The sequence below is a fragment of the Balearica regulorum genome, chromosome 10 (genome assembly GCF_011004875.1).
Source record: "Balearica regulorum gibbericeps isolate bBalReg1 chromosome 10, bBalReg1.pri, whole genome shotgun sequence".
Lineage (NCBI taxonomy): Eukaryota > Metazoa > Chordata > Aves > Gruiformes > Gruidae > Balearica > Balearica regulorum.
Genome location: NC_046193.1, coordinates 9868061 through 9892140, shown reverse-complemented (window position 1 = coordinate 9892140; position 24080 = coordinate 9868061). Strand labels below are relative to the sequence as shown.

Genomic DNA, 24080 nt, shown 5'->3' with positions numbered 1-24080 from the left:
AAATTGCATTACTTTATGAAATGAACAGCAAAACCCCATTCATTTCAGTAGCAAGAGAACATGATCCAAAGAGTAAAATCACTGATGAAAGTAATAATTGGAATCTCTGTTGACAGTAATAATTTGTCTAATTTTAACAGCATATTTAAAACCAACTTTGTACAAATGATACCTTATGGATTTAGGCATATTTTGTTGTATTATATGAAGTGGCATACTAAAATAATTAGTTATTTTTCTTGTTATTATTTATTTGTGCTAAATATTATGGAAAAAATTTTGGTTTTATGTCAGTGGCGTAATAGTGAGTGGCACTGAGAGCGTAAGATGAAGGGAGTTTGATTCTTCTGACAGACAATTAATAAAATTGTACACATGTGAGATACCACATGTCCTCTCTGCATTATGCCCGGAAGATCATAGTGTCTTACAGCCATAGAAGGTGTTTGCCGTGGCAATCAGAAGCTGAGTGCTTCTCTTCAGATTTGCTTCCAAAATCCACATAGTTCTGTGGATAATTTTTTGTGCAAAAATTTTCTGACTTAACCACTATAAATCATGACCTGTGTAACAAACCAGTATGTTTATAGGTATCTTAGCAGTATGCTGAAATACTTGCTAGAGGAAGAACTAGACCTGTTTAAAGCAGTTTTACTGTCCAAAATGTAGTGACATACCTTAAATCTTCATGGAGATGAAAAAGGTGAATGGAAATGGTGGCCTTTGGGTTGGTTGGGTTTTTGTGGGGGTTGTCGGGGTTTGTTTATTTGGGTTTTTTTGTTTTGTTTCTGGGTTTGGTTTGTTGAAATATAAACATCCTGATCTCTGTCCAGGTGAGTTTCCTTTACAGCAGGGCATAGTAGAAGAAGAGGTTTTTAGATAGGTAGATTATCATCTATCTTCTTCCTCAGTTTAAGGCTCACTGAACTTGCTTTGCCTCTTCCTTTCTTTGTCCTCCTTATTGCAACTGGAATAATCTAAAGGGGTAATTCCACACGTGCTTTGAATTTCTGAGGTAATGCAGGACCTTAAACTAAAGTGATTATTATCAGAAAATATTTAAATAATAGAATACCTGACTGTGTTGAGATTTTTCCTAGAATTTATTAGAAAATGATACTTTTTAGCAAAGGAAAAAAAAAATAGAAAGGACAGAAGTTAAAAACTGTTGATATTATTCCATGGCAGTATACTGCATGTGTTATCATATATGTGATATGTATACATTCAATTGATCCTGGCACCCAAGTCTCTCTTCGAATGTTAAGAGAAGGTTGATGAATATTGTCATCTGTTTTTATTTTCAGATTGAAAATCTACAGGAGCAACTTAGGGACAAAGACAAACAACTGACTAATCTAAAAGACAGAGTGAAGTCATTGCAGACGGATTCTAGTAACACAGACACGGCACTAGCAACATTAGAAGAAGCTCTGTCAGAAAAGGTAACGTTTTCTCATGGGAACAGCGTTATGTGCTGCTCTTGTGGGTGAAGCCTGTCCAGAAAATGTCTTTTTAAGTTGGTCTGGCACCTGTAACAAAGCCTATGGGCCTTGTCAGGAAAGCAGGTGCCTCTGTTCTGGTAGGATGAGCAAAGAGTGATTCCCAGCTGATGAACTGAAACAGGACTGTGAGGTAAAGGATGTCCTTTTAAATTGGGACACAGTAAATGGCCCAGGACGTGGGAAGATTTTCCCTTAGTCAATGGGATGAGTGGTTGTTTCCTGAAAGAAATGAAAGGCATGGACACCTGACGTAAAGAAGGTAGAATTTTTGGTATTTTTATGGCTTTGTGATCTTGATTATTCTGTTGTCTGTTAAGAGCCAACAGCAAGGGACTGTACCAATGGTTACCTTGGCTTTCTGTTAACGCTATTGATTTCCTGCACTTAATTTATAAGAGAAACTGTATTTCATAAAAAAGTGGAGAATTAGTTTTTTCTTTAAAAACTATATGACTTTAATTTATAAATACCTAGCAGAAGGCATAAAATTGGACTGTTTAAATTGGTGGCGACGTTCCTACCAGTTTCCGTGAGGTCAGGGTTTTTCTTTCAGTTGTCTTTGAATACAAGGTAATCCAAGTGAATTTATATGCCAAAAAAATTAGTACGAGTATCCACTTTTTGCAGCTCACTGATCTTAATATATATCGTTTACATGTGCACAGGTGAGTACAACTAATTAAACTATTATGTGCCATTCTGCAGTGTGTAATCTTAGGAAAGTATTTATAACTGTATATGACTTTTAAATGCCACTGTGGTGTTGGCACTAACACCTGAAATGCTAATGTTGGATTTTTTGATTTCTTTGTATGTTTAATCACCTGACTAACATTTGCGTGGTTAACAACAGTGAAAAAAGTTGGCATTACTATTACTTCTGTGGCTTCGTACGGATAAGCTTGCGGCATTTATGCAGCAGAGAACATACAGGCATTTTGTTAATCTTTCACTGCTAATCTGGACACAGTGCTCACCAATCTCACAGGGTATCATTAAAAAATGACACAAAATACATTTTAACCTGGTTTTCCTCCTTGTAAACTGTCTTTCTGGATTGGTCTACATTGTCACTTTCCCAAAATGCCCGTAGAGGCAGCTGAGCGTTTAAAACAGTGCTTTAACCATCACGCTACTGTTGTCAATGCAGAAAGCAGAGCGGCTGTCACACCACAAAGTTCTCCTGTGCGACTGAGCATGAAGTAGATCGTCAAAAGCCAAAGAAATCTTGTATCCACTTTCTGCCTCAGGTATATCTGCAGCACTTTGCAGAAAATGCACTTATGCAATACTTCTTAGCTGGGGCAATTTGCTAAATTGCAATCTGACTTCAATTGTAATGTATTTCTCTGTTGAAGATACTAAATTAATGACAGTTTGCAGGACTCATAGTAGAAGCAGCAAGTGTGGAGGTATTGAATAGAACATGTATAGTAGTCTTCTCACTACCAGAAATAGAAAAAGTTAAGTAGTACTGGGTTAAAACTTAACCCAAATTAATGAATGGCAATTAATTGTTTTCAAGTCATTCTGTACCAGCACCATTCTAAAACCTGTTGAAATAAATTTAAACTAATAAATAAATGTAAAAGTTTTTTTTTTTGAAGAAGTTTTGTATGTATCTGAAAATAAAATAGTCTGTTGTTGTCAGACATACAAATTGTAAAATTTTACTAAACTCAAGATGCATTATTTCTGAATATTGTAGTGAGGATTTGTCCCAGTGTTTGTTTAAAAATTGCGCTATAGAATTTCTTTGTGTATATGATAACTTGAAATGTGACAACACTAGAGACCCTGAGGGTATGGAAATTTTATGTCAAGCTTAATTTGATTGCTGTAATAAAGGTTCAAAGTCTGATAAGTGATGCTAGTTTTAATGTTTTGGAAAAGCTAGATAAACTTAGATCCTTCTCTGAAATGTATTTTTGCAATTCATGTCTACTTCATTTGGAATTGCATGGATATATATGAACAGACATTTAAAAAAAAAAAACCCAACAGTGTGATTAGTGGTTTTTCCAAGTGGAATTGATTAGAACTCACATGAGGTCCCTAAGGTTGAATTCTGCAGTCAGCTGAGAATGGCATCTTTCCTGCAGTGTTTGCAGGCTACTCTGAGACACACATACAATGAATATTATGGGATGTTTTCCTCTGCCATAGAGATTTCTGGCTTTGTGCAGCTGATGAAGGCAATGGCATCTTTTGTAAGCCAATGCTTTTGAGAAGTGGCGTGAAGCTGAGTTGTGCCGTGGTGTCTGGTCACTGTTTCAATCATTTATGCCGAGATTGTATAAAAGTTAGGTGGCAGTATATAAGGAGAAGAACTCTATATGTAAGTGATATGCTTATCGTTCTATATTACTTCAGAAATACTACTTTGTTAACCTAAGGAAAAGATACACAGAATTATTAAATAGCCTTTTTCCACAAATGAGCTTTATACCTTAGAGTGCCAATTATTTTACAGCATGCCCAAATCATTATGCAAGTTGGCATTAGTCTCTCTTGGAATAGGAATATATGGGTTGAGTTTTTATAGAAATTTTTTATTTGTTTGAATTTGTGTAATTTTCCCATGACTATTTTTCTGTATTTTGAGATCTGTAAGCTTAACTAAGTTATTAATTAAATCATTAATATTTGTCTAGTTTCTGAAAAGATACATGACAATATAGCTCCTACACAGTTACTGCATGATTTACAGTGGCTGGCAGTCTAAGTAGCAATATTGATGATAAACTTTAAAATCTAGAATATAGAATATCAGTTCCAAAATACTTAAATTATCGTCCTGTCCTTTAAGTTAATTGGCTAAATTTTCTTATGAGAGAACCATGTCATAAAAATTCAACTTTGTGATGATTCTGATAATTTTTTTTTTTTTTAAATTTTAATGTGTGACCAGTCACTATGCGCTACTAGGAAATCTTTTTATAGTTGGGGAATGATTACTATAATGGATTTAAAAAAAAAAAAAAAGAAAAAGGAGAAAAGCAACACTGCAGAATAGAACTAATATGGGCTTTTGAGAAACAAGGTTCTTGATCTTAGAGCATTAGACACAATGAGGAGGAAGTTTCCGAGGTAAAAGCATTCGTCTGTATGATTTTTACTGTACAGAGAAATCATGCACAATTTCTTTCCCATTGTAAGTTTCTTGAAGGCCACGCTTTCAAGGGTAGGTTTCTCAATCTTAAGTGTAGTCTCTGGGATGTACTTACACATTGAAAGAAGCCAGTATGCGTCTTCTAGAAGTTCCAGGTGAACTATTATGTCCAGCTTTCTTCTGTCCTCTGGCAGCTAAATACCTTAACAGTTTATATACGTGTCTCATTCCTATTTCAATTAATTCTAGCTGCTCTCAGGGAGTAACCTTTCTTATCCCTATTTCCGTCAGCAGTAGCATTCTTAAAACCTACAGACTTTATCAACAGTTTGCTGCCTAGTTTGGAGCGATATCATCTTTATACTCTGAGATTAGGCAAATTCAATAGGTTTTAGAATTTTAATTAAAAAAAAAAAATACTCCAAGAGCATAATGGGAAGCTCTTTTAAATATAATTTTTTTTATACCAGTTTAGTTAACCACAATTCACTAAAATTGAATTTAATTGCTTTTCTTAGTCTCTATGGGAAGAAATAAGTACTAAAACATGATCGTATGATATGAATGAATTATGAAGCTTTTTTTAAAGTCCCAAATTCAAATGTTTCAGCATTTATGGTTTTCCTGCATTGTTCTTGAAAATACTCAGATCGTGATTTTGGCTCTGAATTAGAAAATATGGCTCCTTATTCTTAACGAAAATAGATTTTTCCAAGTAGATGTCTCTGATTTTCTTTTTCTTTTATATTTAGTGATTAGGTAGCTTGGTAGCACTAAATGAGAAATTACTGTTGACATCATAAGACAGGATCAAAATTTATTGAAATTGAATCCTTTTAATCTTTATATTTTTTCAGCAATATTGGTGATATAATTTGTTTTCTTGTCAGGAATCAGAAATGAATCAGTGCAACTTCAGTCACTTCTGAGTGCATTTTAGAACTAAATTGAAAAAAAGGTATTAATTTAATTGCTTACCCCTAAATTTGGAGCCTCTCCTAAGCCATGAATATTCTTAACAACAATAAATGTTACATTGCAATAAACAAAAAATAAGTTCACTCTTACTAAAAAAAACAACAAACATTTGAAAATCAGAATATGCAAAACTGCTATCAGCTTCCTTGATGTTTTAACAAGAAACTTTTCAAAGAATATCTCAGCTCTTGGACTGGCCCAAAGCAGCTCAAGAGGTTGCTTTCATGAAGCTGATATTTATAAAGTTGGTCCTACTGTAGCAGCATACAGCAGATAAGCAACTGAGTATGTCTGATAATAGAGCTATATGCTGTGGCAATTCAGTTCCTGCTTCTGTGATAAAGTGCAAATAGATTAGACCTGTGAGGTCCTAGATTAGTGCATAAGTAAAGCTCGCCAATGCAAGTAAGACTGAAACAAGAACACATTGTTGGGATTTCTGCAAGTTAGCTGTTAATCAGGAAAACATGGTATATTAGGGCCTTTTAACACATTTTTGACATTTAGCCTTATGCAGCTGACAGATAAATTAGTCTTCTTTTGTGATTGACTGAGAAAAAAATTATACTGTTCATTAATAAGATGAACTAGTGTTATGTTTCATTTGTTACAGAAGGAAAAAAAAAATCATTTAGGTAAATAAATCTTCAAGAAGGAATTGGTGTAAAACTAAGTCTGAATATAACTAGGTAGATTCTGAATGTTTATTAAACTATTCCGCTTAGTGGAGACTGGCATTTTATATTAATATTCAAGGGATCAAGAATTTATACTATTTGTTACTAGGAATAAACTTGAAGTTAATATCCCATATCATCCTTTTCTTGCATAATCTATATAGTGAAAGCCAGCTAATAGTAAGATTAAAAGAAAAAACCACAACTAGTACATTTGGTGGTTTGTCATTTGTGTAATACTCAACAATGTTGCTGCTGGAGGTCCTTCATTCTGTAGGAATGTATTTCTACCTGACACCCCGCCATGTGTGAGTCCAAGGGAGGTTTTGCTGTTGGGCTGAAGGAATCGGTAATTTAAAATAATAAAGTATTTATTCAGTTCATACAGAAACTGATTATCAGTTTTAAACTGTAAATGTGCAGATAAATATGGCATTTAAATGATAGGACAGTGAATAAATGGGAGATCTTCAACAGATGCTTAGTAACAGGCAGATATATAGAAGCTGAAAATACAGGGGGACACTTATGGAAAACTTCCCTGTCTTCTGAAAACATTATGTGTGGGTTCCATTTATCTAGTAACTAGTTCCTTTGCTACACAGTATGAAAGGAGGAGCAGACAACAAGCAGAGGCAATGGACAGTTGTCAGCAAAGTTGCTTATGATATGGTCAGTATTACAAAGGTATGAATTGTGAAAATGGGGGGACAGAGACTGAGCAGAAGAGAAACAGCCAGTGTTTGAGGTACGGAATCTAGAAACTGTCTCTGCCTGTTCCACAGAACCAATGAGACTGGAAAAGACCTCTGGAGGTTATTTAGTCCAACCAAGCTGCTCAAAGCAGGGTCGTCTAGAACAATTTGCTCAGCATCTTGTCCAGCTGCATTTTGAATATCTCCAAGGTTGGAGACTGCTGGGATGAAAATCACAGCCTTGATTTTAGGCTCTTTTTATGCGCATAAGTGTTGACAGTTGGCTTTTTGCAAAATATGCCTTGGGCTTTAAAAAGCACAGGAGCAATCTTCAGAAGATCCTTTAGGACTTGGAGGAACATCATACCCAGTGTATGGAGAAAATTAATTAATAATCAGGATTGTCTGAATAATATATGCTTTTTAAAAGATGCTGTTACTACTTAAACTAACTTTGATAATGAATTAATAACCAGGATTTTCTAAACAATATATGCTTTTTAAAAGTGCTGTTTTTATTTAAACTAACTTTGATAATGAATTGTTTTTTTTCTTTCATTATAATGACTAAGTTTATTATAAATCAGAAGGGGATGCAGAACTGCTGAAATGTTGCTTGCATTGTAATGTTTGTTGACATATAATAACCACAGCTGAGAATATATTGATATGGGCAAAAGTAAACTTTATGTATATGTGTAGTGTATGTGTGTGTGTATCTGTCTCCAGTGTGTGTCTGTGTATATATATGGCAGTATAAGGAATCATGGATAGAGGGAATTAGCACAAGATCTTCCTTCCGTCCTTCCTTCCTTCCATCCTGTCCTGTTCTATGAAATAGTATTTTAAGTATTGATCCCACTCTTAAACTCCTTCTTGGAGATTTCAAGTGTAAGTATAAAAGGACTCGAATAGGATCCGTGAGCATACTGATGGTTCTACCTGAGACATGCCACTGGCAGCGTACAACTTCTTCAGTCAGGATGTAATTTTGTCCCGTGTCGATTTAACTTTCCTAAATGATGTTGCTTCCACTGCCCCCTTGACTACCACTTCCAAAATGATACTAGTAGTTCACCTGATACTCTGCTTAAATTGACCTATTCCCAATACAAATGCAATTCTAGTGGTTATATTATGTTGCCCTAAATATTGCTCTCTGATTAGTATTTGCACCCTTCCAGTATTGGTAGAAAGTGATTTTGAAGAATGTAATCAAAGCTTAATGAAACCATGCTACTGCTTCTGCTTTTTACTTATCACCCTTTGAATTTGTCACCTGATCTTTGACTGATGATTTTCAGCAATCTTTATAATAGTAACTGGAAGTCTGCAAAATATTTTTAAAAAGTGTTTGAGGTTAAATGTGTGTAAGGTTACTGGTTAATTAAATGGAGAAAAATCTTCCTTTGGATATCATCAGTTGTATCAGGGTACTTCTTCTGTGTCTTGGACAACTTTTTTTTTTTTTAATCCTCTCAAAATATAATAAATGTAAACTGTAAGGTACTGATAGTTAGCAAGTGATTGATTTCTAATTAGATTTGGAACCTTTAAAACTTCTTGCAACCACTAGCATTGAAAAAACCCACAACCAAATTCAAGCTGAGTAAACCAGTCCTGTCCTCTCTGTTTTGAACTTTTATTCGAGATTTCAATCACTTATGAATACAGGAAATACACTACTGAGATGAATAACTTTCTATATCTATCACAAGACTAAACATATTCATATCCATATAGATATTTAGTGAAGTTTCTTTACTATGTTACTCTTACCAAGTATTTAAAACCTTGATTTGATGTTTTTGAAATCAGGGGAAATCTTGCATTGACTTTAATAACATTAACTCAATCATCCTGTGCTTCTGAAGGTTTTTTTTTTTTTTCTAAGTGCTACTTCATGTAAAGAAATTTTATTCTGTCTTAAAATGATTCCCAACTTTTCCATTTTGCATTTCTTTCCCTTGTTAGGAAAGAATAATAGAGCGCTTGAAGGAGCAAAGGGAGCGAGATGACAGAGAAAGACTTGAAGAAATTGAATCTTATAAGAAAGAAAATAAAGACCTGAAGGAGAAAGTTAATGCTTTACAAGCTGAACTGACAGAAAAAGAGGTCAGTCTTTTCAGTAAACTCTATGTTCTTCTATCTATGTTGTTATGATGAAAGTGCATTAGGATTACTCTTGAATAATTTTAAGTAATTCTGCCACTTCAGTGGTCAGATTCTGAACTGCTATTTTCTTAAGCATTCTTCATAGTCCTCACTTTTGTACGTGAAATATTGCTTCAGTTGTGGCATAGTTGTGTGTCATTATCTCTACTTTTTCCTTTACATAAACCTTCGGTAGGCTCAAATATTCCATTGTTGCTGCTGTTTTCATTTGTCAGTTAGAGCAATAGACTTCAGAGTAACTGTACCTCCAGAATATAATGTCAACTCGTCTATTATGAATGTTTCTATGTTTCACTACATGCCAGCTCCTGTGATTCCAATTGGTTGTATTCTCAAAATGGTGTCTTTTGCTATCAATGCTTATCTTTGTGTCAACTCTTTTTGGGGAAGGGGAGGGGGAACAGGATCCAAGTGATTACTAAGTTGGCAATAAGTTAGTGTCCCGGTGACTAGGAATTAACTGTTTACTCTTGGTCATTTTTCAGTCTAGTTTAATCGATCTCAAAGAACATGCATCTTCATTGGCATCAGCAGGGCTGAAAAGAGACTCCAAACTTAAGTCTTTAGAAATAGCCATAGAACAAAAGAAAGAAGAGTGTAGTAAGTTGGAAGCACAGTTGAAAAAGGTAAGTTCCATCTTAAAACAAATGACAACAATAAGAAAACCAAAAATCAACATCCCACCCCCTCATTTCCAAAAGATGAGCTTATTTACTCTTCTGGAGTAAATCTATAATCTACCCATCTCTTGCTGTTTGCTGATGCTTGCATCAAATGCTGCTAAATTTTTAAGAGGCTTGTACCGAACCCACTAGTAAGCCTTGAATTACCTATATGAGGGAATTTGGAGAAGCTGCTACAAATAGATGAACTTGGGAGCAAGACATTGGAGGGAAAGTAGAAGGGCAGAAAGAAATTATCAAACCAGCAATTTGTATGTATACGAATTTATACTGCTATTAGATGTAGACTAGAAATGTTTGCAGTGTGGGAAAAAATTAAAGGCTCGTCCAAGAAATGGTGTACTTCCTAGTCAAAAAAATTCTGCTTCCAAAATGGAAACTCTAGCCAGGTTTTATTCTGGCATTTTTTTTACTTTGGTGAACACGTTTGTGATAATTAAGCAAAATAATGCATAGTTTATCTCATCTAGCAATTCAGTATTTCTATTCAGCAAGTAGTGGAAGCAAGCATTTAGAGGAAAACACAAAATCATATATTTTATAACATGGTTTTATTTAAATTGATGTATTAAAATAGATTTTGCTTAAATGATTTGCAAGTTTGTTGATGCCTTTTCTACCATACGTTGTTTCTTTGACTTTTTTCTGTGTCATTTGGTAACGTCTGCTCTCATTGTTCGAACACCAATCTCATGACGTATTTGATGAGTTGAGGCATTATGTTTGCCTTCTGCAATTCATGACTAAGTGTATGTCAAACTTTTTTTTTAATATTGCTATCTAATGTTTCATTTTCTAGAAAAGAATATTTATTTGTTCTATGAATGTTACCACCGTTAGGATAATATTCTGACGCTCTTTTTACCCAGGTTGAGTAGTGTCCTGCTCTGTGTTTAAGCAGTGTCTCAATAGCCTTACCTATGAAGAAGGTATTGCAAAATATATAAAGGATACCAGAATGTAAACCTTATACTTCTATTATTTTTTTAAATTCAGAACGAATAATTGCAATTAGGTGCCTGTGTTAGATGTTTAGCTGTCTAGAGGAAGGAAGGGAATCTTTTTCAATAAACATATACAAAAGCTTTTAATGGAAACACAACTACTTTAAATGTGTGATAGCTTATAAGTGCTGTTGATGTCAGAATTAAAATATCCAAAGCAGCTATTTCTCTGGAACCCCATTATTTTGTTTTCTTTTATTTAAAAAATGTGTTTGTTTACTTTGCACTTCACTACAAAATGTACTTCATTACAATCTGAAATATCTTATTTTCATTTAAAAAAAAAATAGTTAACCCCCCCTAAAATACAGATCATTTTAAAAAAAAAAATCCTCTAGAAGGACTTGAAATCCTAAGTCAATCTTTTATGACTGTACATATAAACACATCATACAGTCATGGAAAAATAAGCACTTATAAAAGTCAAAGAGTGTCTGAGACGTCTTTCTTATAAAAAGGGAGTATGTTCTCTATGTATAAATACAAAGGATTATTAAATGAAAGTTGAAAACATAATAGTTTTATTATATCATAAATACAGCATAAAGCCCCAATGGAAATTCACCCAACATTTGTAGGAGACCAGGTATTTCCACAATAAAATGTAGTTACAGCCTTCTTTGTGGGCATGTTTAGTTGAACAGAAACAGTGACTGTTAATGATAGTAGACTCCAAACAGTAATTTTCAATTCACATTTTCTCTAATAAAATACTTTATATTCAAACCTGTAAATATCCTGTGTTAAAAGTAATTGGTCCCCAGAAATCTACCTTCACCATGTTTTCACTCCTTAGGAAACTAACTGAAACAGAAATTGGGGTTATTCTTGCATATGTCTGCATTAGAGTAGGAGGGAACATCAACACAGTTTGGAGTAAATTAGCCTGCGTGTCCCATAAGTGTACTTATGTATGAACATTAACCACTAAGGAAGCTAGAAGGAATGGGCAGAGTTTATATCTCTTTTGAACTCCAAAGGGCTGTCTGTTATTTTGAGAAGTCTGAAAGCAGCTTACACTTTACTCCTCTCTCTAAAAATATCATAGAGAAGACACTTTTCACTACAGCATTGTAAAATCATCATAGTTTACTGTTGATTTATACATTTTAACAGATTATAGTAATAAATATGAAGACAGTATTCTGTGCACGTTTGCTGTGAGTTAGTTTTCCATGAGCACTAATGGTAGTAAATACTATGCCTGAAAGAAAACATGTAACAAGGGGCAAGTCCAAACAAAATCTGTAAATTAAAAAAAAAAAAAAAAAATTAAAGTTTCTTTTCCCTTGTTTCCTCTCCTTCCTGTTTTTGGAGAGAATAAGATTCATTTATTTATAGTAAAGATGTTTTTGAATGGGTCTGATTAGATCCAAATATTTTTCAGTATTACATAACTGGATTGTTTGCATTACAGCAGGAGAAAACATGCTGATTCTAAAACCACTGGTTCAGTTTTATAGAGTAGACACATTTCAAAAAGTCATAAATAGGATATTTGTAAAGAGTAATTATTCATGTGATTGTGCCATATTTTGGTACACAAAATAATGTTTAAAACCATAGACATGCTTATTAAACTTTTTGTAACAAAACTTATGGATTGAAATTCATAAAATTAAAAAAAAAAAATCTTAAAACCCAGAAGAATGCTCAATGCTTTTTTGCCAAAATTCCACAGACTTTTTTTTAACTTATTTTATATTGCTACTAGTGAAAGAACAGCAGGAATTACCAAATAGGTAGCTAAGTGTTTTATATATATATGTGTGTGTGTATATATATATAAACTCTTATTATCCAATCTAGAATTTCCTCCTTTTGTTGTTTTTCATTATCTTAAATTTACTTGCTTACTGACATATTTGCAGTTGCTAAAGTACTTTTTGCCAAGCTGTACTGTTTGAAAGTCATTCTGCATAGAAAATTCAGTCTTGTGTTAAACAAAAGGAAAGTAATAAATTTAATGATACAATTTAATTAATCTTTTATTATTACCATCTTTGAAGCTTTGGTGATAAATTGCAGCCTCAGCCAAAAGCACTTCTCGTGATTCATTGCTTGGGACCAGCACTTAATGTATCATCAAAAGTGGACACCTTTCTTTATTTCATGGGTTATTTAACTTGAGAAAGGGAAAGTAACACAAACCTTAAATTTCTTACTCCAGCTATTCTTTTTTAGGAGCCAAAGTCAACATTTATGTTTCCTCAGTGCCTCTCACTTTCACCAAGGAATGTTTAGAATCTTAAATTTCTACTTTTTTACGACAAGTTCTTCTGTGCAAATGCACTGGTTTTGTTGAGCTAATGCTGTTTTCCTGGATCTTTCCTTCTTTTCCTCTCTGTGCTTCACTCCCTTCCAACTTTGCAATGTAGCAAGCTGAACAGTTGTTCAATCAGATGTACAATCCAGTAAGTTCTTTTTTAAAATGCCCGCTGTAACATATGAAAGCATGAGGATCTGTTACTTTACTGTGTTGTGCTCTTCCTCTGTGGAGCTTTGCAAATTACTTCTGATGCTCACTATGCTATATTCATTATATCCAAATAAATGAACTTTGTGGACTTCAAGGCCATTTTAAGAATACAAAATGTATTAAATAGGTACATACAATATTTTTGAGAAACAAACATCCTAGCCTTTAGGTCCTCAACTTCTCCATTAGAAAAAGCATGCAGATGATTTTTTTTTTTTGCTTTGCTTTTTACTTCCTCCTTCTGCAGTACTTTATTTGATCCTTCAAACTTAAATAACTTCTAATTTATTCATCTTATCTTAAGTGACCGAGTTGATTAGGTGAATAATAATATTTAGGAAGTGACTGGTTCTATTGTCAAGAGTCCATATGTTTAAAATCATTCAGATCAGTTTTACTCATATGCTGAATGCATACGGGCTTTTATATATGTTAAGAATATGGAAATATTGTATTTAATCAAAGAAAATGCTGAAATATAAAATGATGAACGTGAAGGGTAGTGTTCGAAAAAGCCAAACAGTATTACTTTGCTTTAATTGTACAATATCTACCCTTTTGACTTGACTGTGTTCCTTTTTCCAATTTGAGGAAGAACAGTAACAAACATTCTCTCTGCAGAGAACAGTTTTCATTTTTTTGGCTGAGACTGTTACATTTAAAGTGCTGTGAGCATCACAGGACAGAAAACATGATGTAACTGTAATAGCAATTTACAAGCTATAGTTTACATAGTAATCATAGTTGGAATTACCATGTTGTTGGGACAGTATATATAGAAAAACTGTTTTTGTAGCTTAAGTAATGTGATACTCTGCATTAGGGAAGGTATGGCCTTCCCTGAAGTCAGTGGGAATTTGGCCATTAATGTCAGTGGCCCAGGAATCCAGCTTTGGAGTCTATTATTGCTAGGTTTTGTAGCTTCTAACCATGTAATGGATATGTCATGACTTATGCATGGGGAAAGAGAGTCCCACAGAATGTGCTGTATTTACTTTTAAAGTTATTGGTCAATTGCTTTTAGAATCGAAATTGATCCTAGGTGGCATAAGACCTGATATTATCACCTCTACCATCCAGCACTCTTCTGGTCAAAGAACTTTCCCCTTTGAATGATAACTCCCCCCCCCCCCTTTTTTTTTTTTTTTTTGTATCGTCTTGGATCACCTTTGTGATAGTTATGTTTCTATTCATATTGTTTGCACTCCTATTGTGCATGTATTTTCAGACTAGAGTATTTTGTGTTAGTTTTTCTCTTGATTTTCGTAAATGCTTTCCAGTCATTTTTTCAATATTAATTATTCTGCTGTATGGAATTCGTTTGTTACTTCCTAGTCTATTTGTGTGTGGTATTCCAAAGTCAGTCAGATTTTGCTTGTTTTTTTTTTTAATTTATTGTATCTACCTTTACATGCTTAATTTTCAAAAGGACAGCCTGTTGCCAGTTCCGAAATAATGGATGCAAGATCCTTTTCCTTTGGCACCAGGCAGCAATTGTAGTATATCCATGAGACAGGTTTTCTTAAATAAACTTTTCTTGCTCATCTTCTTTATTCTCCTATTTATATATATACACATTTACTTTTAACAACATAAGTAGTAATGACCCTCTTCTCCCCCAAAACCACCTAAGGTCTTCAAATGGAATTGTGATTTGATTGAAGTTGATGGCAACATGTTCTTTGACTTCTACAAGGCCGAGATTCTTTGAGATGGCATAATACCAGTTACTTTTTTTTTTTTTTGTACTGCAAATCATTATGATACTTTATTTAATAGAATGTTTCCTTGCCAGCTTTTTTTTTTTTTTTTTTTTTTGAGAATAATAGTGTTCTAAAAAAACCAGATGGCAATCTAATCTTAAAACACTGAAGTTTTAATGCTCTGTTGTTTACATGTGTCAGAAATAACGGTCAATCTCTGACCTCTTTTAGCCCATGCAGGAATATAGCATTTTTTTTGTGGTGGAATGTGTTTTTTCCACTATGTCATAGAAGTATCAACTCCAAGACTTTCACTTATTGCTGAATCTACTGTTTCTAAAATACAGCAATGGATAGAAGTATTTTATTCTTAAACACATTTGGGTACCAAAGTGGAGATGATACAGAAGGGATGCAAATCCTGCGTACTCTATAGTAGATGATTTCACAATGTATTCACCTAGGTGAATAAGATAGGAACAGAATCGAGCACACATTTCTTCCTGTTTGTTTTGCAAGGTGAACTTTTTGAAATACCCAATAAATTCTTGTGCAAAATTGATTATAAGAAGTTACATGACTGGTTTTGTCCTGAATGAAAATATAATGATGTACTTACTTTGGAGTTCTGGTGAACCTTCTGAATAGTAAAGACTTAATTTTCCAAATGCTCCATCAGAGCAATGTCAGATTAATTTTTTTGTAGTCTCCTTAAAATTCAAGGGGCTTTTATTTAACTTCAGGGACTGTTCTAAGCAATTTAGAGTGGATTCTGCAAGTACTGTAAATTTTAAAGTGGCAAATTTTTTAAAAAGTTTATTATTGAAAGTAATACAATTTGAAGGATCTTACAAAGTAATTTCTTGCATGTAAATTCTACTGTTCCATTTTTTTCGAAGTACTTCGTTGATTTCTGTGTATGTTTGTGTCTGAAGCTTTAAAATTGAAATACTATATCTATTCATCCATTTCTGTTATGCAGAATAATGCATGTATGATTGTACCATAAAATTTTAATAGATAAATAATTCATGTTGCATGTCTGTGCCACACTATTACAGTGTTTCTGTAGGAAATTTGTGGTTTACATAAGGAAATGTTACTTTACTTCTAAAGTATTTCTAGGACTTATTAAGCAAATATCAGAACAGATACATAATTGCTGTAAGAATTAGTGAAATTCTAATAGTAGAGTGATATGCTATTTTTATTGAATTGTAAAAATAACATAGAACAAAGTTGAAAGACTGACAGACAAAACATCGTAAACCAAGTGTGCTAGTTTAAAACTAGCCTGATCTGCACACACAAGTATTATCATTTACAGATACAGTTTGAGATCAATTACTTTGCATGTGGATTCATGTGATAACCATGCAGCTTCTGGTCAGGAGTGATCCAAGCCTGTCTCCCATAGCCTGCAAAACAGGCAAAGAAATCTGCCCTGTCCGAGTGGGAGCAGGGTCAGTATCAGCTGAGCTGCCTTTCATCTCCTTTGGGCCTACTGTTTGACCTCAAAAGTCAAGTTCCATCTGTCAACAAATCACCTCTGATCTGTATATAACAATTAAAAAAAAGTGCCTAGTTCAAATCCAAACACATCTTTCAAAGCCATAAAATATAATGGGGCTCTTATAAGTAATTCTATGCCTTTGTCCTGGGAATGTCAGATGGATTGTTTTGCTCTCTTGTAATAGCAGCAGCTTTGTTTGCAACATGAGGATTCCCTTCAAGGGACTCATTGCAAGTTAGAGTACCACCTGCAGAAAGCTCTTCTTAAAAAAATGTTTTATGTTCTTTCTCTCCCTTTTTAACTAATTTTCCTTTCCTTCTTTAAGGCAATGCCCTTGTAGAAATCTGATGTCGGCAAATAGTCCAAACATATTCTATAGGAAGTGCATATAAAAGTAGAAGCAGCCAATTTAATTGATTTATTATGTGACATTATGGATAACTGTGCTGCACCTCAAAACCCCGTATAGCTCAGATACTTAATCATATTAGATTTAATCATATCTTATAGGTTCCACTTCCTGTGGAGAACCATAGGGAAATACAATTACCAAATTTGTGCTACAGAATTTTCCAAAAACACATCCCATAAATGGGATGAGTACCACAGAAAGCAGAAGAATTGAAATGCTTTCGCAATGCAATGTTAATTTCCTTAGCATGTTATTGAGCAGGGGTTATAGGGCTACACTGAAGAATATAATTTCTATTTATTATTTCAGGTGAAAGAGTTATAAGGTAGTTATAAGATGTGCCGTAGATAATTTGTTCAGTACGTTTCTGAGCTGCTGTGTGACAGGGATATTCTATGATAGTTGAACATTTGGCACGTTTGCATTGGTGACACTATCATGTTCTTGCCCCGTTATGTATTTTCATCATAGAAAGCCCAGTGTGGCAATGAAAAGAAAAAGATACACCCCGCCCCCCCAACTTCTCTATCTCTTCTGCATTGCTTCTTGTCCTGGATTAAAACTAGGGTAGTAGGGTAGAGGTACTATGGAAAAAAAATTGAGCTGAAGCTGAGTTCCTCTATGCTAAAGTAAAGCAAGACTGGTTAGAGGCAGGAAAGTGGGTGTTTTGCCTGTTTATGAAATGATGAAAGCAAGGCAGGAAAATGACTGAATTATACAGTAAAATGAACAGAAGGGAAAGAAAGGTGATGGGGAGGAATATGAAAGAGTGATAGCCTCTAGAGGGGAACTGTGAAATTCTGCATTTACCCTTAGGAGAGGAGGAGAAATCTGAAGAGCAACAGGGAACAACATGCTCTTTGCATAGTTTTATTGGTATCTTAAAGGTGGGAGTTGGGTTGTTTTGTTGTTTTTTTGTTTTGGTTTGGTTTTTTCCCTAGAGTCAATTTACCTTTACTAACATATTGGAATTATTTTTATTCTTTGCAAAAGAACACTTAGTGTTCATTTTGGAGAATTAAACATTGTTTAATTTCTTAATAGAGCTGATGGAAAATTGAAGTGGTTTGCAACTGGAAATTGGTACACAGTCTTTCACATAATTGGCCCTGAGTCTGAATATTGCATTTACTTCAAAAAAATTACACAGCTAGCTGAAAGTAAATTTCTTGACATAATTAACACCCACTATAAATCAAAGTTGATTATTAGAGCAGAAAGATTTATGAGGATGAAAAGCAATCTGCTGCTAGCATCTCACCCAAACAGAAAAGTCAAGATACTCATTGGATGTTACCTTGAAACTGGCTCAGTGTTAGGAAAGTCCTGTATCTGTGTAGAATTCAGGCTGGAGTATGTATTATTGTCCAAAATAGAGAATTTGAAGGCTTCTCATGTCATTCCCTTGGCTTATTTTGGTAACTAAATATTTTTTTCTGAATAAAAATTTTGCAGTGGGATAAATAACACTTACAATCTACTATCTTTTTTCTTATTATCCTCATGCTTAAATGATATGTTACATGCAACCCCCCCTAAGTTTCTTCTGTAGTAATTTCAATTTTTTAATTGTTGTATTTATACTAAACCCAGATGTGTTCTTTATTTATACAGAAAATTTTAACCATTGCAAAGATTACGAACCTTCTAGTATATCTAGTTTGTATTAATTCTTTCCAAAACACGCATGTTTTATTTTGATCTGCATTTCTTTCTTTGCTTGCTTGCATTGTCTATTCCCTGAAATTAAGAAGATAAATAAGTCCACGTCTTCTCTGCGTAATAAGATAGTTGGAGGACCTTCAGTTCTAAATATCCTGAATTTCTAGAAAATTCCTGTATATTAAGAGAATGTTATCTGAATTTTCTATGTTTAATGTGCACTGCCTTAAACTACTTGTTTTTTCCTTGCCTGCTCTTTCAAGATGCCAATTAGGAATAATGGGAAGCAAGGGGTAGGCTAAGCATTGCAGTGCATTGTTGTTTCCATCTGTCTGTGATTATTCCAGCCAACAGTTTAAAGCACTTGATGCCAGATCATGCTCCCATTGAAGTTAATTGGGGTTTTGCCATTAGGTTTGATGGGAGTAAGATTGGGCTCTGCACTGTTGTTGTTGTATTCATTGCGTTCTTTCTTGTCTGTGAAACTGCCACCCATCCATGCATGTGTTTGCCAGGTTTGTGCCGTTTTCACCAATGGGCTTGTTCTTCCGATGTTTCAGGTTAAGTATTAACAATAAGAGAAAAAGGATTATTGGGTAAAATGTCTGCTGAAAGCAACTTCTTGGCTTACTGGTTTGCCTTTTTAAAAACAGCACTGCATAAAAACAATTTCTTCCTTTAAAATTCTTTGTGTCAAACTGCATTTGAAACTCTTGGTGATACAGATTACAATATGTATATATGTATCTGTGTGTGTGTATATATGGGGAAAGGGAGAGAATATGCTTTATTAAGAATTGTCCTATATATTTGAAACACTTTAAAAGCTTAATATGAATTAAATGAACTACAAGGTGATTTTTTTAATTTAAAAAACACCCTTAAAATATGTCACTTTGATATGTAAAAAACCTTAATAAATCCCTCTCCCCTCAGAGTGATAGCATTTGATAGAATTTTAGGCTATGAAGATATTTTCATTATAATGCTTCTGTAGAAAATATTGTCATCAGACAGAAATACCGATAATCCTTTTTAATGAAAATTTGAACTCCAAGATTGAAGAATCAAAGCTCTTGAAGCTATATAAATTATTGTCATCCTTATTTTTTTTTAAAATATTGATTCTGAAGGCTCATGAGGCTGAAGAGGAGGCACGGATGAATCCAGAATTTGCAGATAGAATGAAGCAGCTTGACAAAGAGGCGTCGTACTATAGAGAAGAATGTGGCAAAGCTCAGGCTGAGGTTGACAGACTTCTAGAAATACTCAAGGAAGTAGAGAATGAGAAGAATGACAAAGATAAGAAAATTGCTGAGTTAGAAAGGTAATTCTTGTATGATTTTTTTTTTTTACATTGAGTGGCATTTTTATTTACTTGATCTTCATTGCAGAGCAGAGGAGTCAAGTAGAATATGTTTTTAAACAGAATATTTGTTATATCTTGTAAAATTGAATCAGCAATGAAAGAAAGATGGCTACCTGAGAATTGCATCACCTGTCTGCTGATTTTGGAACAATTTAAGGTTTCCACTTTTTAAGTAGTCGTCATAAAAGGAACACATATAGGAAAAGCCATAGGCACTTTACAGTGACAGAAAACGTTGTTGGGGAACAACCCTGCTATTCAATAACTGGTAAATCAAAACTGTCCCCACATGTGTTTCTTTGGTGTGAACGGCATCACTAGTTCTCAGAGATCCTGAAAAGAATTGGTAAGTATTTGTAACCAGTATCGTAACTATTTAATAATACTTGTAATTATTTCTCACTGGTTCTGTAGTCTTTGTACACTTCAAATTAATATTTTCTGATGTTGGCCAGGCAGTGTTTGTCTTATTTCTGGGAAGGTTGCACAGTCTTTCTTTAATGGAGGCAGGAGGGTTTGGGGATCCATTTGTCTCACGTCCCTTCATAACTGATTCTTGAAACCTTCTCTCATATAGTATGCTGCAATCTATTTAATTGATAAGCAATTTCTGTGGATCTAAAAGGTGAACATGATGAAGTAGGAAGGCTTGTGATCTATAATTTTTAGTAAATGTTAATATGATTTAAATATTTCATATAAAAAAGAGATAAAGAATTGATATAGATGGGTAGATTTATTTGAATTAAATTGGGAATTATTGATTACAAATCAATGATTGCAAACAACCAAGGAATCAAGAGATGCAGAGATATAGCTATGACCTTGTCAGCATACAACCTCTTATTGCCTGAGAACCCTGTAATGGGTTATATAATGGACAGAATTTTCTATTTTTGTATTAATCTTTATCAGTGAAATTTTGGGACACCAATTTCCACTCTGTTATCATTGATGAGAATGTTGATCCTGAACTAACTTCTCAGAAAATAATTTGGTACCACTAAGTACAGACTTTTTGAACAGGATGTACTGTACTTTGGATGTGATGGAGTAGTTAAACTTTGCTATGAGCCTTTAAGTGCCTCTGTAATGCTTACAGTAAGATATCTGTGGCGTCACCAGTATGTTGCAATTTCTGGGAATCATCATGCTCTAAAATTTGTTTGTGAATTCTATTAATTTTAATGCAATTTCTCACTGGATTTAACTTAGGTACAGCTTTCAAGATTAATTCCAAATTCCTATACACACAGTATATGTAAGTTAATTATTGTAAACTAGGAAAAAAAAAAGGATTTACATAAAAATTGTTGATTATTGATTTCATCAACAGAAGTTACTGCTTTTACTTGGTAATGGAGTCTTAAAGCTATTTTCCACCATGCTTATGCAGGCACAAATTTGTTGTTTGGTACAGTAAGGCTAGCAATCTGCCAGCAATATAAAGGTGTAATAGGGAAATATTTTTAGAGAGTGGGTATCTAACCCTTCTTACTAATCAGGCTCAACTTAGGTTTCTCTAAAATTTAATTTATTTTCTCTCTCTCTTCCTTATTTTCTAAAAACATTGGCCTAAAGATCTAAATCTGTATATAACTGTGCCACCTGTTGGTGTCCCTAGAGAGGGAACTTTGATGCTGAAATTCCCCTTTCTAGGGAGTTAGGTGGAGTGTAAATTGCTGTAACATTTTATGAAGTGCTACTACTTTTTCTGCACGTAATGGCTACTTGATTGGCTCATTATTGAAGGGAAGAGGTGGAGCCAAAGCTCAGTTCACCCACTTTATGGGAATAAAGCATTGTGAAAATGACTACAGCTTTAACAGAAGCATATTTGAAAGTGTTCTTTCCTTCTTGTCCCGCTGTTTTGTAATTCATATAGTGTGCTCTAGGTTGCTATTTTCTCTCCTTACTTTTTCTCCTTTTTTTTTTCTTGCTCAGAAACAGCATATCTTCAACATTTCCCCAAACTTAAGATGCAAAGGCTTCTCTGGGGTTTTATATGAAAATGAATGCCTTTTGAAATGTGTTTGTTGGTTAATAGCCTGCTGGGATCCATGTTCGTTGCTATGCCAACATCTTTACATTGCCAGATATTTGCAACAACATAAATTCTGAAAATTTATAAACAGAAATTTCTGAGGAGTTATAATCTAGAGTATTGCAAGCTATGGTATCTTCACAATATTTATTATTTTCACATATAAATTCATCAGCACAATGAGGTGTACTTGTATAAAGTTTGAAAAGTAAAAGCATTTGTAATAAAGTTATTTACAAATTCCAATAATTAAAATGAGATGATGAATACCAATGTTCTACTATTTATCAGGAAGTATTGACACACAAAGTGTCAAATACTCAAGGGCAAAAATATCTGCTTCAAGATATGGGCAATTAATTGTATAAGTATATGCTATTTGGCAGATGAACATTATTAATAATCTTGAAGATTTCATATGAATGGTAATTCTTTTGGTTTTAATATGATTTTCTTGCCTCAGCAACTATCACACTTCTGAGTTGCATCACTCAAGATTCGTGATTCATACTACTCCTCATGTATACAAACATGTTGGTTTGTTTCTTAAATTACTCCATATATATATTAATTTTGTATTTTATGACTTCTTATTACTACATAGGAGAACCAATTCCTCCTCCTATACTAAAGCTGTTTGATAACTTTTATTACATCTTTCATGATTTATCTGTTTGTAATGAGAACAGGTTAAAATTAAATGCAATATATCCCAGCATAATGTACTTTCAGTAAACTTAGCTTGATGTTTTTGGTTTTCTTGATGAAGGAAATGTGTTTGGTGTTTTTTTTTTTTTTTAAATAATGTAAGTGAAACTGGGTAAGATAGTAATCAGCTTAAATTTTAATGTGAAAGGCCTAGCCAAAGGGAGGTAACTGCAGCTGAAAAGGAACTGTCAGGATGGAAGGAGTATATTATTTAATGCTTTTATTAATGGTGTTAGAATGAAAAGTATATTTATGACATATGCTAGGGAGTTTGAATAATAAAATTAAGTGAAATACAATGGCACAAAATGCATGATTGCGAAGTTAGGACCAGTAAGACTGCCTGCTGTAAACTGAGGATAATCCTTGCTACGGTTTAGGAAGATTGGGTGAATTTGCATGTCGCAGTGTCATTATGAGCCATCTAAATAATGAAGCAGAGATTAAAATAATGAGGTGTGAATCTTGATATGTCAGAATAAATGTCTGCAATAAGGATAGAAAGGTATTAATGTCATCAAACGCTAGCAAGACTCCATGTGGAATGCTGCTTTATACTTCTCATCAGTCATGTTGGAGAAGGTTGAGTTAAACTGGAAACAGGTGCAGAGAGGGCTGGTAGGGTAATTAAGGCAATGGAGTGCTCATGTCACAGGAGGAGTCTAAACAACAGTGGTTTGTTTCTCTGGCAAAACAAAGGCTCGGTAGGGATGCTTGTTCTCTATAAATATGTGAAGGGGTAAGCACTGCGGTGAAAGAAGAGTGATTTAAGTAAAAGAGTGTTGACACATAATACAATGGGTATAAATTATCCATTAATAAATATGGACTGAAAGGAGAACGAAAGGGAGAAAAAGTTTTCTAATTCTCAGAGGAATAAAGGCTCCGAAACAGCTTCTGAAAGAAACAAAGGGAATGAGAAACCTAACTGGTTTTAAGATGCAGCTTGATAAATTTCTGAACCTGATTATGACATGTGGCTGCCTGCAATTGCGTGCTCAAGTTCAGTCCTCAGAATCAGATTATTCCTCTTACAAGAATAGTATGTTGTTAGCAACCTGTGTGCATGTCATTTCTGTGTTAACTTTACCTTAATGTTCTACAAATATCTATGCAACCTCATTGTTTATATTGAGTGGTTTCTTAGGGATGAGCACTATAACAGAGTGCTCTCAGAATGCAAGAAATGCAGGTATCCAGTTGCCTGCGCTGTGCCCTTTGGACTAAATCAGAATGACTGGGAGAAAAAAGAACACTGGATGGGTGTGTGTGAAACCGAGGATAAAAAGTTGCGGAGAGGCCGCCCTTGCTCATGGGTCCAGACACTGTAAACAACATTCCAGCTGTTCTCTGGAACCTCA

The 24080-nt window shown here is 34.1% G+C and overlaps 1 protein-coding gene across 14 annotated transcripts in view; it reads left to right on the top strand.

Moving 5' to 3' along the window:
- ERC2 (ELKS/RAB6-interacting/CAST family member 2) overlaps positions 1-24080 on the top strand; it is a 443424-nt gene that overhangs the window by 197776 nt on the left and 221568 nt on the right. For 5 of the 14 annotated variants that reach the window (XM_075761998.1, XM_075762008.1, XM_075761997.1 and 2 more), the window contains 6 exons: positions 1308-1445; positions 8942-9082; positions 9628-9768; positions 13208-13243; positions 18862-18891; positions 19732-19925. In XM_075761998.1, coding sequence (XP_075618113.1) covers positions 1308-1445; positions 8942-9082; positions 9628-9768; positions 13208-13243; positions 18862-18891; positions 19732-19925 — 680 coding nt within the window. The remainder of the gene's footprint in view (positions 1-1307; positions 1446-8941; positions 9083-9627; positions 9769-13207; positions 13244-18861; positions 18892-19731; positions 19926-24080) is intronic. The other 9 variants (XM_075762003.1, XM_075762002.1, XM_075762001.1 and 6 more) reach the window with 7 other exon arrangements.